Consider the following 15,916-nt stretch of genomic DNA (forward strand, 5'->3'; position numbering starts at 1 on the left):
CCAGTATAAACAGATTTATGAGCATGTACTGTAATAAGGAGAGCCTGTTTACAATGGGGAATGAAATTCAAGTGTCACATAAGGAAGTGATGGTTTCTTTTGACTAACAGGCGATGGTTAGGATATTGTAGATTCAAGTTATATAGAAATGCAGTTGTAAAGAAGTACTGATAGCTTTGATGTGGGGTTTTGGGTGTACTGATCAAATATTCTGGTGTTAAAGCAGACTAGTTTTACATGGAGTGGTGACTGAAAACTGTAACTCTGAAATTTGAGAGAAAAATTGGTTTACTTCTGCATTCCAAAATTGAGAAATGTATGTTAATAACTTAATTTTGATGATAAAAACATGAAAAATAAGTCCCTAAAACAGTGTTGAGTCAATTTTCTGATAAAATAAATTTGTTTTCCCAATTTGTGATTAAAATGACCTACAGTAAGATATTTTTTTTTAACTAGGTGTTAATTAAAAATATGGAAATGGATTTTAAAAACATTGCAGTTCACAGTGGAAGAATTACCATAACTGATTTATTCTCAGAGCCATGCCTGTTTTGAGATGTTTTTAAGATGTCTGTTATTGGTTGTTTTTCTGCATGATTGTTTCCAAAGCAAAATGTGATTCCAATAAAAACAGTAATTGAATTTACAGTCCACGGGACAAATTGTTGTTTTAACAGAAACTTATACACTCAAGCAAAGACTTTATGTTTTAGGTCTAATAACAAAGAACACAAGTTTCCCATTTTTATGTGACCGTATATCCTGAAAAGTTTTCTAATGTAGCATATTCCAAAAAAAATCTATATTGTAGTTTTTAAATTGTGTGAGCAATTTTTTTTTCCTCTTAGCTCAGAATCAATATTCTTTAGTGGTTTGTTTTTTGTTTTTTTTTAATGCAACCTTTTAAATGTTAGAGCAGATTTTTTCTGTAACATCAGCTAGAGGTGAATCAATATAGACAAGCCTATTCACATCTAATGCACCTGATGACTGAGAAGAGTTTAGAAAGAGCTTGTTCCTTTGTCGTTTGGTGGTGTGGGAATGTACAGAGCATGGGGCAGTTGTGTGAGGGGCTTTCCCGTGGCCAGTCCTGCATGGAAAAAACGTTGATTTCAGAGGAAATGTGTAAAAAGGGAAGGGAATGCTGTTCAAGAGTGCCAATAGACAAAGGCAGGAGGAGGGACCTCTGTCCAACTTGAGGCAGTGGTTACACATTACTATATCAACAGCAAAACATTATTCTTCTGCTGTCAGAGTGTCTCAGCAGAAGCTCCCAATCACTTCTTGAACCCTTTTTGTTTCCAAAGTTTCTTATAATGTTTTCCAGCTTTTGGGGGGAATCTTCTTGGTGCCTTTCTTGCATGTACATGGTATTCATGTTTAGAAAAAGCCTGAAGACTGTGCTTGCTGAACTGAGAGAAATCTGGTAGGGTAAAACACAGCTCCCTGGGCACGTGCCTGCACTGGCTGATGTGTACACAGCCTGAGACATGCCAGAGATAAACATACATGCTGGGGATAAGCATGTCTACATTAGCATTTTGTTGGCACTCTTAGGGCTGACCTAAAGCCCTGTGGAACAGTAATAGTTGGTGAGACGTTGCTGCATCTCAGATGCAACACCTGGAAAAAACAGCCCGGGATAGTGCCAACAGCTGTCTGACTTTTACCGTACATGCTCAGGGCTGCAGGAGAAACGTGTGGTGCCCGCTGAGTTTCTACAGTGGTCCTTTGAATAAAAAAGGGAATATTTCATATTTCCCAGCACCAGGCAAACCAGGCAGCCTGAGTGAGGAACCCAGCTTTCCTAGCTTCCCTGTATAGTCAATGGAAGAGGTAATAGGCTCTGCTCGCTGTGGTCCAGGGCAGGTATATTAAGCATATTATTAAGCAACATTGTTAGGTTCTTAGTTTATCTTATTCGTCCTGACAGTCTCTCAGGAGATGCAGTTGTCTTTGCACTTACTGCAAGGAGGGGTTTTGGGGGTTGACTAAGCCCCTAAAGCAGGTGTGATGAATACCATCCCTCTAAGCAATTTAATTCTTATAGGCCATTTCGTTGCCAAAGGCACATGCTCTCATGCAAACTGATTTTCTGAGGACATGAGTGAGTCTTTAGAAAATGTATGAAGCCTCCTCCCAGAAAGAGGTACCAAAATGCACTTGGCTGAGTATGCTTTCACATTTTTATCATCATGTTTTCAGCATTCACGTCAGATCTTTCCTAATTAAATGATTTAGAAAGAGAGATGTGCAACAAGGAAATGTGATGCTCTGGCATAGTAAGGTGAATGCCACCAAAATATTGGGCTGCCTGTTGAGCACTGGGTTCAATAGAACCTAATTTTACGGTTTTCTAATGTGATCACATCACTAACTAAATAAAAGCCTTACTTTTTTTAAGTACTTGTAGATGCAGGTAGGTGGTCACTGTGGGAAAGGTTCTTGTGTTTTGGGGTTTTTTTTTAATGGATTTGGATCCCTGTTGAGTATAACTGTACAGCCAGAATAGGAGCTGCCTGCTCTTTGCTTGTTTGACGGGTGCCCTTGAAGCGGAATGCGGGGGGGTGGCACTTCAGAGTCCTGACAGGCAAGGGTTGTACTTTCAGCTGCTAAAAAAGAATCCTTCACCCCTCCTCAAAATCTGTATGCATTGGTTTAAAAGGGTTTTGTTAACCTCAAGCATTTAAAATAGTGAGACAGATCCCAAAAAATCATGAGAGCTGCTTAAAAATAACTGTTGATTGGTTCATTTTGCTTGCAGTCTAGTTTTTGAGCTTTCAAGATTTATGTTTTCAATCTTTCCTCTGCAACCATAAGAGCTAGACACTAACTTTATTTTTAAATGAAAGCTGAGATTCTCTTGTAATCCCATAACTCTAGGGGATTTGGCAATGCTAAACACAATGTGAATTTAGAGTGACCATTCCAAGGTGAATCATTTAGCGATGTGTCCTCAGCATGAAAGCCAACTGGGGATTTTGTTTTTTGGATGTCTCTTATTTTGTCTTTCTAAATAATCTGTGAATTGGCAGTAATAATTGGAAGCTTGATAAAAGCAGAAGTAGATGACTGTAGCCCAGTAAAATCAGTATTATTTTTTTTCTGGTATGTTAGGATATTCTTACAGAATCTAGGTATTAAAGGCACTCTGCATTAAGATATCTCTAGAGAGGAAGGCTTTGGTTGTTTTTGTAGAAGCACCCTTTTCTACTCAGTCGAGCATTAAAATTGGCAGCAGTTCCTGGAGTAGCAAGAAAATCCTGGTTGTTGCCCTCATATAGTTACTGAAAACAGTAAGAGGATATGTAAAAGCTTTAACTCCAAGGAAAAATATTTATAACTGTGACAGTGTTTCCTTACAGTAATTTATGGGCAAAATGTAGGAAAGGAGGAACACGATCTATAAATAATATTCCATATGTAAACATAATGGCAGTAGCAAATTCTTTTTATTTAAAAATTAATATTGATGTTCATTAATATAAATTACCACATTTCAGATGACTCTGATGTCCTTGAGGCCAGATGTCACTGACTGATTTACAGCTTCCTGGGGGGAGGAGTAGATCCTGTTTTGTCAATGTAGGCACCAAATTGCTTCAGATGGCTATTTCAGACTAGATTAATTACTGACGTATTGTCAACCAAGTTGATTCACATCTCAGCTCAGAAACATGGAAAACTCTCTTTAAAACATATTAACTTGAATTCTGAAATGAGGAAAAAGAGCATAAAGTGTACCTTTGACTTACTGAACTTTTGTCTCATTTAAGAAACAGTGGTTTGAAAACTCCTGCCCGGGAACATGCACACAGAATTTCCATGTGCATCATTAGCAACTGGGGAACATACTTCAGAGGCCAAGTTTAGTCCCTCATTGATCTTAATTCTACTTTAAATATTAATACAAATGTGCACAGTGAAGGCGTCAGAAGGAAGCTCTGCCATCTTAGTCACGCTGCACAGATCATATATCTGGATTAAGTTTTTGAGTGCTTCATCATATCCTCCAGTCCTTCAGACCTTGTGTGTAACACTGCTGCAAAATAGGATGGCAAACATATTTGTAGAGCTATCAGCAGCTGGGAATGCTGGTGGGTGATGCCTCAGAAGGCAGGTAGGGTGGATTTGTTGTGTTTGCATATGTTGGCAGGTTAAAAAGCAGAGGGGGAAAAAAAAAGGGCAGGCTAGTTTGAGTTAGCATGAGACAGTGCATCTCTGTCCATTAGTTATTCATTCCAATTCAACCACATGAAATACAGGCAGCTAACAAACCATATCTTGTAAATGCCTTTTATTCCAGCAACTGAAATTCAGCACATTTGTAGGTGTGCAGCTGGGCATGCTTAGCATGAATGGCAAACTAATGTAAATTCTGTATTAAATATTTTGTTTCATAGCAAATCTCACATATATATGAGAAAGAAGTCTTTGCAGGTCTCTGGTAGCATAAGGTCCTGTGGCATGCAATTAAAAACCCAACAGAAGATACAAATATAGAGAACAACACAAAGAACACTTTTTTTTAAAATGCATCTGTCATTCATATAAAATCAAATCCATATCCATTGAAAGGCTTTGAATGATGTTACAAGGCTTTAGAATTGGTCCATCCAGAATGTGGGGTATTATTTCCAATCCTTATAAATAATTATTTTCCTATGTTTGCTAAGATTAGCCACAGAGAATTTATGCTAGGACTTTGTGGAGAGGAGTATGGAATTTCAGACAATATTAAGCTAAAAGGTGGTTTTAAAATGTTTCTGTGATACAAAAGCCTTGTATCAAAGAGGCACGTGCACCACCCCCTCAGTCTCTTTTCTCATTTATGAAATAAGTAAGCATAAACTACAAATTCTAGTTTTCAGCAAGTATGTTAGTAAATCCAAACTGACCTTGACCTTAGCTTTGCTAATTTACAAACTCTGATATTTATTCCCAGAATAGATTGTTTCCCTTCATACCACATACATAAATACTGCAAATCTTTCCAATAACTTGAATTAGGGTGTAAGTAAATAGCTGGGTTTAATCTACATAATATTTTGAGAGCAGACGTTCTGTGCTATGACTATTAAGATATACCCAGCAGCCATTTGTATAATACTAAAACCTCTTACATATATTATTAAAAGTAATGCTATCAGCCAGGGCTTGTTTTATGCCACAGAAACTTAAATAATAAAATACAGTGTGGATAAAACCTGCAATAATAGTAACTTAAGCAAAATGAATTTAAGTAACAGATAACATCTGGGAGAAAATGTAATGGTATATTGGTAAGTTATGCAAAGCTAATTGTATAATAAGTACCACATCTGTGGAACTCATTTATTAGAATGCTTTACCAATCTTCTTTCCTGCCATTATTCTGTTTTAGAAATTTTCCTGTATACTATTTTATTGTCTTTGCTCTGCCTACATTTGTAAAAAGGTAATTTGCTAGCTCTCAGCAAGAAGTATGTGGGTTTACGTACAGAACAACATGACACTTTTTGTACTTAGCTCTCTTTATGCACACTTTTACTAGAAAGAATTCTAGAGAAAGATCGTGATGTGGGGCTGTACGTTGAGAATGATGTTTGAACACCAGCTACAGCCCTCAGCTGTGACTGCACCGAGGCTTGGTGCAACCTGGGTGGCAAAGAAAGGTGACACTGAAGGATATTTACCACACTAACTTCTGCTGGGTGCTAGAGCAGCCTTTAGCCTGCTCTAACCTGTCCAGATTCAAGAGGCCTTTGGGCACCCCACCACACCTAGGAATTAATAAGAATATTGTATTTAACTTCTGCTCCCTCCAGTCTCTTTTGGAGCATCCTTTTATCTGCAGCTGACACTGATATGCCATCCACATTTGTGCAACTGCCTTACGATTTCTTTATGTTTGAATTCTCTTGGACCCATTGGACCGCAATGTGCAGGAAAATATTGCCAATTAATTTTAAGGCATTATCATCTTGCCAAACTGTTTCTCACATTTCGATAGTTATATTGATTCAAGAGGACATTTTGAGTAATACATCTTTGTCATAGTGAATAACGCTCACATAATGACAAATCTTCAGGAATTAAAAAAGGAGGATGAATTTTTTAATGTAGGTCAGTGGAAGTAATTCACCATAAATTTACTGAGACTTCAGAAACTAGCAACATTTTTTAAAGCCACTGTAACTGTATAAAACTTACTGTGTCTCCTCTGTTTTTAAATAGATTTTACTACAGAGCCATTGGTGCTATTAAACATGAGGTTTTGTTCAAAGGAAATACAAAGACTTAATTGTATTTTTTAAAGGAAAGTATTGCATCAGAAGGATTCATTTAAATACATTTGTTGGCTTCAGGCTCTCGCCACAATTCATTCGTTCTAATTTTCCCCTGACTTGTTAAGGACACAATGTATAGGAAGGAGCAATGCAGAATGGCATTTTTAGGTCACTATATTTTGGCTGTAAACTGTGGTACTGCTCATAAACTTATTATTACTAAACAAAATACTTCATATTCTACACAGAAGTTTCACAGTCTTTTAAAAAAAAAAACTTTTGGCTGAATGTTGAGACTATTATGGCTCATTAAAGAGACTAGTTCTGCTGTAATTTCGTTATTTTTTAATGATCCAAGGGTTATTATTAGACACGGAACAGATGAGTAAAGAATGGCTCTCTTTAAAAGTACGCAGTGAAGTAAAAATATTATTCTAAAACAAAACCTCTGAAAACCTTATCCATGCTACACAAAAATGTATTTGATCACCCAGGAATTGATTTTTAAAAACCTGGTCTAGATTTTTTACATTACTTCATATTTTTTTAATTTGGACTGGAGGGAATAAATGGAATAATGATTTAATCTAAACAAAGAAAATGTTTTGAGTGAATAGCTAACCAACTAACCAAAAGATGTTATTTTAAGGAAGCAGAAAGTAATTGTGAATTCGCATCCAATTCAGCTAATTTTAAAATAAGAAAATATCAAGTAAGAAATCACAGAAAATGGAAATATTTGCTAAATCAAAAGAGCTCTTGCTTAAAAAAATAGAATTGGAAAACAAAGCTTCTTTTTGTATTAGAAAGAATAACATTTAGCTCAGCTTAAGGCTTTTTCATTTTGATGCAAAACCTAAACTTTCTGATTATTCCTTTTGTGAGTCTGTAGGCTTTAGTGCAGTAGTACTGTAAAATTTGAGCCACAAGTGATACAGGAAATCTGTATCTATAAAATCTGGATTTCTCCTGACATTCTGGAAATCTTTCTGTCAGCCTTTTGGGTTCTTATAAACATGGGTTAATACTGCCTACCTTTTCTAGAGAGCTCACACATGACAGGAAATCTTGAAGATAATGACAAAGTCCAAATATAGCTTCTGAAAAGCTTCTGGGACTACAAAAGAGATTTTTTTTTTAATGCAATATAGTACAATGGCTCTGTTTCCCTGTTCATTTTCAATTTTTGCGATCACTTTTGCAAATGTATGGAACCTTTAATATTTTCAGCATGTTTAACTGTAGCAAGTAACTAAATAAACCAAATATCAAGCTAGCTATGATTTCAAAGGTATGAGGAAATTAATTTATAGGAGCTGCAATTACGCTGATGTGAATTAATGCAGTTGACTTACACCATCCAAGCAAAATCATGTTTATAATAGCTGACTCAGAACTGGAACATCTGCCTGGTATTCTCAGCGGGCACTTCCCATCGCAGCGGCCCCAAACATACCATTTTAGTATTATACCCTGTTCCTTGCATGTCCAAAAACGCCTTTTGTCCCTCTGTTTGGCACGTATGTTGTCATCCATTTTTTTTTTAAAAAAAGACACAAAAACTTGTCCCTTTAGAGGACACAGGGCTGTCTTCTGCATCACTTGTGAGAGCCTGAGCATGGATTAAGTGCTGCATCCAGCTGCTCCGGGTGGGGAAAGCCATTTCCTTGTCAGAGCATTCCTGGAGCCACAGTTCACACGCCAGCAGAATAGCACTGAGGTTCCCATGTTCACAGGAAAGAGAAAGAGGAGCAAATTGATGAAGCAGCAAAACTTGGGCCATTAGAGACTCTTAAATTATAGTCACATATTAAAATATTTTTCTTACAGCCTTATTCGATGCAGTGTCGCTGCAACTTTACCCCACGTGACTCCTTTGATAGAATATCTAGTGGTCAGCTGGGCCCTCTAATTCGAAAATGCAACCAAGATCCCTGTTCAGAAGTGACAAATTTGCATTGGGAAGACTGCATGTTACCTAAGCACTGTGTTTGCTAAACTTAATTATCCACATGAGTAAGAAGCTGTAGTGTTATGAAATTATGAAAATCATCTGTTCTTTCCAAGTATTATAAAGAGGCCCCCTTGAGATGCAGCTAGAAATTAAAGCTGATCTATAATAATTTTCAGTATGCTTTCCAGTTCTGAGCACCTGGATAGTAACAAAAAAGGTATTGTTTTTTGTTGTTTGCCAGCCATTTCATTTCTATTTTAAAAAATCTGCAATAAACCTCTGAACAATAATTAAACCTGAATTACTTGCTTTTTCTTTCCTTTTATTTATTTTTTTTTTAAATACTGACAGTATGTGATTGAACTTGCCCAACCTGCAGTTCCCCCCTTCCCTGCTCTGCCGGAAGAAGGCATACCTTCGGATATCTATTCATCATTCATAATATCACCAACAGCTGCAGAGGCAGAATCTAAGGTATAGAATTTGTTCTTTTTCTTGGGTTTTTTTAAAGCTCTTTTTCTATGAGCCTCCTACTCGTTTATTCCCAGTGGAGCCCAGCCACTAATGACATTTATTCTCAAAAATATAGCATACGTTCTCTTCTAAGATTGTATGAAATTGCTTTTAATGCATTAATCAGTCAGCAGAGGACATTTCTTTGAGTCAGCACCTCTGGGCTCTCACCCCATGCAACTTTATAACCTCAGGATCTGCCTGGCCTGGGCAGTGAGAGACGCTGACAGTCTCTGTCACAGCGAGAGTTCTCAAAAGCAGGCTTCATGCATTGCTGCATGTCTTTGGGCTGGTGCTGCTTGGTCTTGTAGAGAGCGGGAGGATGTTCTAACTCACATGTTTCTTGTGGTCGGTTGCTGCTAGGGGTCTGACCAAGAGGGTTACCTGGAAGAGCCCTGTCCAGAGGCAGAGTCCTCCGAGGCAGATGCTGTGGCTGGTGTCACTGCTGAAGATCAGAAGTCTGCAGTGGGTGAAATCCCAAATGGAATTATTGGCAACCTTGAGGTACTATTGCTAGAAAGCGATTTACTAATTCTGTGTATGGTTACTTAGCTAGCTCAGCCTTAATGAATATAAACTGTATTCATGCTAAAGCTGGCAAAAAGCACATCCATATGCTGTAAAAATGTGAATTAGCCTCTATAAATAACTCCTAGTTTAGTCAGCTTACATGTGATATGATAAAAAATATTCAGTAATATAACAACATATATCTTCAGCATTACTATGTGTTAACAAACATGGGCCAAATCCTGCTCTCAGTGATGTCAGTGATAAAATTCCTTTTCAGGGGTTCGGGATCAGCTGCTGTGATGGAGCATATGCACTGTGTGCTTAATATAAATTGTTAGATGCATCTGCATTACACATCCTTCAATCTTTGTAAGAAATAACACTTTTATGACAATTCTAGACTTCATTTGCTAGGTGCAAAACTGGACAAAAGCTGCCTTAATGGTACAGATCACTTTCAGTACGTGGTTCTGTGGGCTTCGTGAAATGGAAGGAAGGTATTGTCAGTGGACTTAAATTTCTTGTAGGGCGATCTGCTTCTCTACAGGGAGGTCTGTAAATTGAAACATGTGGAAAGCCAGCAGAGTAGATCATTGTTATTTTGTAAACTGCTCCCTCAAGCATGTGAAATTATTGAAAGCAAACCAGCTAGAACTCGGTTCCACCAAGGAACTAGTGGAATTCGGTGTTGTTTGCAAAAACCAGGTGGCATTACCACTTTAAACTTTAGATACAGCACACTGGACGTTGTTGACCGAGCAGCAGTTTGTTAAATATCTACTGTTACGTGAAAACAGTGTGATATTGGTAAATTGCTTTACGTGGATTATGCATGAATGGGAAATATAAATTAGAATAACGATGCCATCATTAGATCTACCTATTTGTTTTCATATTCCATTTCAACATGTCTTTAGAAACAGGAGGGAGCCTGGCCTATGTTGTCTTAATTCCTGTCCCTACCCGCTGAAAAAATGGAATGCCTGCTTTTCGCGTGACCTTGGTTTCGTTTGCATCAGCACTAAGAGCTTTTTTTCTTTACAAAAACTGCACGGATGAGAGAAATCCCTCCCCATTTTGTTTCTTCTTTTGCAACTCTGGTTATATACACAGAAAATAATTTCCTTTTAGTTTTTAAAAGTCTTACATCGATGTATCTTTTCCACCCAATTTCTGTTTCTTGACCTCCAAAGGAATCTTATCGTTAGATTTTTACCTGACACATGGTCAGACTCATACCATTTTGTTTTTATGTGTGAACTGTGATTTCACAATCTGCATTTTGTCTCCAGGGAGCATAAGGCAGCTGTTCCTCTACTTGAGACTAGAAAATAACTTAGCCTGGTATCACAGTGCTGACACTCAGTGATCACAACAGGAGCCATCGTGAAGTATGGTGGCAGCTGATTTTCACTGAAGGTAGAATCAGAGACAGAGGGATGTAAAAACTGAGAAGAAAGGGCAGCTGGGGTGTCTGGGAGAGGATTATCCTGGAGGATCAGTGTTCTGCAGCAAAGCAACTAAGTATACCTATAATCTAAAGGGATAGGGACATATTTGTTGATATGTGAGGATGGATTGAATATGGTGAATGCCATCTCCAGAGCTGCAAAGATGAGATAGAAATTCCAGCTTTTTGATGCTAATCTGAGCTACTCAGAACTGTGAAAACACTCTAGCTGTGGTTATCCATTGATAGGTTACAGTATAACACTAGCAGGGATTTCTAGGACTGGCATGTCAAAAAGTTCCTAGAATGACAAGTTACTGAGAGCTTTTCTGGGCCAAATCCATTCACTTTATCAAAATTACATGAAATCCATTAAGAATGTAACTTTAAGTTTTGGAACTGTTTATGTAGAGTCTGTAAACACCTTTCAGCCTGTTCTAGTTCTTGGAACAAAACTTTGTAACTCTTGGAAAGACTGTCATTGTAGTCCTTCCATTTCTCATGCATTTTTGCAGTGATGAATGCTGATGTGGAGAAATAGACATAAATTCCCCATAAAACTCCAGTATTTGTGGGATTTTTTCCAGTGATCCTACATTTCCAAATGCTATAGAATTAAAGATTGCTATGCATTATGATTGCCAAGTATTTCACCAGAATATGTCACAACGCTTGCACCTTCTCCACAAATGTTACATTGTAAATTAAACACTCAATGTCTACAGCAGTCTGGATTTCCAGAATTGTGTTTGTAATTAAGACAGACAAGCAACATCACAGAAATATGTCTTTTTATTGTTCATTTTCAGTAATGCTTTCTAATTCCATCCATGTTTCAGTAAAATGTATTACACGCGAGAACAAACATCTGCAGCAAAGGAAAACAGTGGCAACAACCAAATCCCAAAGCAATTTTTCTGATTTGGTGTTTATTGGTAAAGGCTGTCTGAGAATACAGGCAAATTAGCCTATCTCCCAAGGCAAGGTTACATGAGAAATGGCTGTCCCAGATCACTTCCTGTTCACGGCAGACATACCATACATCGGAGTTGTGCACAGTAATATGATAAAGTGTTATCATGTAAGTACAGGCTGAAACACCGTTATGTCTGCAAAACAGGAAGGTGTATAGGATAATGTCTGTCTTGCTGCACTACAGTGTGTCAAAACCACAAAGACAATGTGCAGCCTAAGATAGCTGCATCATAACCACTTTTTTCTTCTGATTTTCTTTACAGGCAGACATAAATGAAAAGCTGCAAAGGCAAGAAGAAGCTTGTACCTTCAGAACAGAAAATTAAAACCTCCTAAATAGCCAGATAAGAAAGGTGACGTTGAATTTTAGAGAAATTGGACAGTAGGGGATGGCGTGCACAGAGGGCTGGCTCCCTGCCTGAATGTAATTATTTTTGTATAAAGGAATATAGTTCTGCTAACATTTACCTAGAAATAGTTCATCCCAGTTCCTCAAATTTACTGTGTTCTGCCAGTGTTGTTATTTAGTTCAGGCTTAAGTAGAAGATTATAAACAGAAGGATATGTAATTAAAACATGTTGAAGTGCAGTTTATATCTGAATAGAAATACTAATTAAAAAAAAAAACCTCACCGTAGTTTCATTCTCTCCTTTTTCCAGTTGTGAAATATTTAACAGTTTCTGCTTTACACCTATGCTTCTTTTCAGGGAATTTTGCTAGAAGGAGAATACATAAAGAGAAAACATAATTTTTAGGCGCTGCAGCTATAATAAGGAGAGAATTTAATTAACATGTAATTACACACTTTTCACTGCAGTTATTCATTGATAATATGTATGTTATTTCATTTTAAATTGCTTCCTAAGCTTTAAAACAAATTTAATATCTTACACTTCTTCATTTCCACCATATTAAAATTGCATAAGTGAAGAGTTTGTGTTCCCAAGAAGAGTTCCTTTAGATTTCAGGGGAGATTTTTCTGGAATGCATGTAACCTTTTATCTGAGAAAGTTTCCATATTTTGTCAGACATTATAGAAAAGTTTTGAACTCAAAAGGAATCTAACCAAACGAATGACCTCAGAAGAACCGGTTTAACATCTATGTTTCAAAATCGAGCCGGTATTAATTGTTGTGTTACAGAACTCTGCCCTAGAAAGCACATTAAATACAAGTCATGCTGTCAAGCGTAAAGTCTGGGTTGGATTACATGTTTAGTGGAATATAGGAGAAATACTGTTTTATTCATTACACTTTCATATTTGTTTCCGACTAAGTAAAAAGTTAGGGTTTGTTTCATTTCATCCCCATTTTTTATGGTGATAATGAAAAAGACTGCAAGCCAGACTCAGCCCAGTAAAAAAGAAAATAGCTTCAAACAGTTCCTAAAAGGTCTTGCCTGGTGCTGCCTGGCTTGCAGGGGTGTGCTCCCAGCTGGTGTGGGGACCTGAGCGTGCAGCCACAAGTGACCACGGGCATTGCCTGCACGTCAGCGAGGAGCGTTCCCGCAGCTAAAGACAATGTCCAGCAGCTGCATCAGGGCACCCATAGCCTGGGTGTGCTCTTCAGAGTGCACGGCAGATGTGGGTACGGAGCTCTGGTAAAGCAGTGGTTTGAAATTTAAGCGGGTAGAGTATTTTACTTGGTCTGCTGCGTTGAGAAAAATTCTTCTCCTGGTACATGATCAGGAGAAGTAAGCTCTGTAATGATTCACTTCCAAGTTTTCTATATTGTTTTTCCCAGTGGTGGCCAGCAAATAAGTGAGAGCTTCCTTTCAGCTAAAAGCTAACTGTTCTGCTTTGAACACTGAAGGAATTAATGAAGAATTATTTGTTTCACCTTTAAAAAAATCTTTTGAAAATATTTTGATCTTTTTAAATTGTTAAGATTCCTGGTTATGTCCTTTGTTGTTTTATTGCTTTGAAATATGATTTTTTTGTTATCAAAACTTTATGAAATCAAAATGTTCTTTATTTTGATACATAAATTCATCTCCCAGTACATTATGCTAATGTCACCCATTTCCCTGGTTTTGAACTCAAAGGTGAGAACAGAATTTCAAAAGAGAGCTGTCCGTAGGAAACAAACAAACAAACAAAAAAGAGTATTTGAAATATTTTCTAGTGAAAATGTGTTCTTGGCAATTTAGCATTGTTTAGCACTTCAGGCTTAAATCTGAAGACTACAACATTCTAGCTACAGCGCTAAGCAGAAAGGGACTAACTATGATTTATGTTAAGACCAATGCAAAACAAAGGGTTTTGCCCATATCTCTTCCTCCCTCTCCCAGATTTTGTAGAACCTCTGGGAAATTTTAAAGTGCTTTGAAGATGAGAAATTGTATATGAACATCAAGTATTACTGCAATGATTTGTTAGCATTCAGCCTTTAGTACATATGCATACCAGCTGAGGTATTGCAGAAATACAAAGTGAAGTTCAAATCCCACAAACCAAATTTGTAACTATCATCCTGCTGAACAAAGTAATGCTACCAATAAAAATAGCCCCAGGGATTTTTTTGGGAGTGGGAGGGAGGATGGTTAGGAGGCTGAAGAAGGGAAGATGAGTAAAAGGTAGACATAACATCTCTCTAAGCAGTCAGAGTGCGTGTTCTGACACAGCATATGAACATCAAATTGAAGAATCCTTTAATGTCTTCAGAATGTTAATATGAAATGCAAAACGTCATGCTTTGGATAGATGGGTAGGAACAAAATGTTCAGATGCAATATGGTGCATTAAGAACAGTCTCCATTCTGCGTTCCTGGCTTTTCCATTGGTTTAAATCAGGCTTGCTGTTTCTCAGGTCTCTTGTGTCTTGTTGAGTTACTGCTATAGTCATCTCTAAAAATAATTATACTGTCATTCCTGGGACCTACAGTTGAGGCTTTGGTATAACAATCTTTGATATTTTTTGTTGTTGTTGTTGCAACACTGTTGATGCAACATAGTTCTTTACTGTACACATACTTAATGTAGTTCCTAATGGGTTCCTACCCTACAGAGCTTTCAACTTCAGTCAGACAGATCTTGCAGAAAGGAAGGAAAGAGGTGTTATGTTCCACCTTGTCTGCCAGAGAAGTGGTGGGTTTTCAGGGGACAGAGGACAGATGAAACAGTATAGGTTTTCCTATATAAGGTATGTTTTCAATGCTTTTTAGCGTCTTCATGTTAAAATTCTCTGGTCTTCACTAGGATTTTATAATGAGACAGTGAACAACTAGTAATTATCCTCTAGTAAAATAAAAGCTCTATTTTCAGGCACTGCTCTCCTGCATTATACTGACAAAGTGATGGGAGTTTAGAAGAGATGGAAAGCAGCTTTTCTAGTAAGAAGCTGGCTTGAGAAAGATGGGAAGGAAGACAAAAAGGGAAGACAGTTTTTTACCTGTTTCATAGTGTTTTGCCATGACCTTTTCATCTCAAGCCTTGCTTCTCTTCTGCTGTGCCAAAACCTGATTTGAATTTGAAAATTACCACATTGTTTCCTTCCTAAAATTGTAACTGGCATTCCTAGAAAATTTGCTTTCCCAGAAAAGCCACTGTGCGTAGGCTTCAAATTCAGCTTTTCACAAGTGAGAAGAAGACGTTTTCTTCAATAACCTGCACTGCCAACCTGACCACAAATGTGTGCAGTCAGCATTGGTCCATTGAAATCAGGTTCTTAAGCACATAATTCAGCTGACCACCAAAACACATTAATCCAGATGTGTATACTTCACTTACTTGAAAAGCCTCCAGAGTGTAGGTTTGATCCTGGGCTAACCCAGAAGTGTGTAGAAGAGAGCTGCTCAGAAGAGTGGATGCTAACATGAGCTGTACCCCCTCATCTGCAGCTTGCACCTATTTATGGTACAGCGTGGACGTGACAGGTGAACTTTAACGCACGTTACGTATGTAGCAAGGCTGGTAAAGAATCATCACTAACACCTGTAGATTTACTGGGGTGTGAAAAGGATGTTTGTACTCTTAGCACCAGCCAGTACGGCATGTCAACCAGCAGCAAGAGGTACTGTAGGTAAGTGGAAAATTCATCCTCTTTCCCCTCCCTAGGATGGTGTTATACCTGCCGCAGTGTGCGGCCACATCGTCCTCCTGTACGCTGGCAGTCTGGGGAGGGGCTGTGCCAGATGAAATCACCTCCACTTCTCCACCACGGTTCACAAGGAAGGGAGAGCAGTGACAGAGCATGTGGGCAGCGTTGCTTGCCACGAGCAACTCAAAACTGAATGTAGCA

The 15,916-nt window shown here is 37.9% G+C and overlaps 1 protein-coding gene across 1 annotated transcript in view; it reads left to right on the forward strand.

Moving 5' to 3' along the window:
• The window catches only part of CABCOCO1 (ciliary associated calcium binding coiled-coil 1), a 56,843-nt gene extending 43,793 nt beyond the window's left edge, over positions 1 to 13,050 (forward strand). The window contains exons 6-8 of the mRNA XM_055816919.1: positions 8,578 to 8,700; positions 9,103 to 9,243; positions 11,941 to 13,050. Coding sequence (XP_055672894.1) covers positions 8,578 to 8,700; positions 9,103 to 9,243; positions 11,941 to 12,003 — 327 coding nt within the window. The 3' untranslated portion in view covers positions 12,004 to 13,050. The remainder of the gene's footprint in view (positions 1 to 8,577; positions 8,701 to 9,102; positions 9,244 to 11,940) is intronic.
• The last annotated feature ends 2,866 nt before the right edge of the window (positions 13,051 to 15,916 follow it).

Source organism: Falco peregrinus, chromosome 1, assembly GCF_023634155.1.
Source record: "Falco peregrinus isolate bFalPer1 chromosome 1, bFalPer1.pri, whole genome shotgun sequence".
Classification (NCBI taxonomy): Eukaryota; Metazoa; Chordata; class Aves; order Falconiformes; family Falconidae; genus Falco; species Falco peregrinus.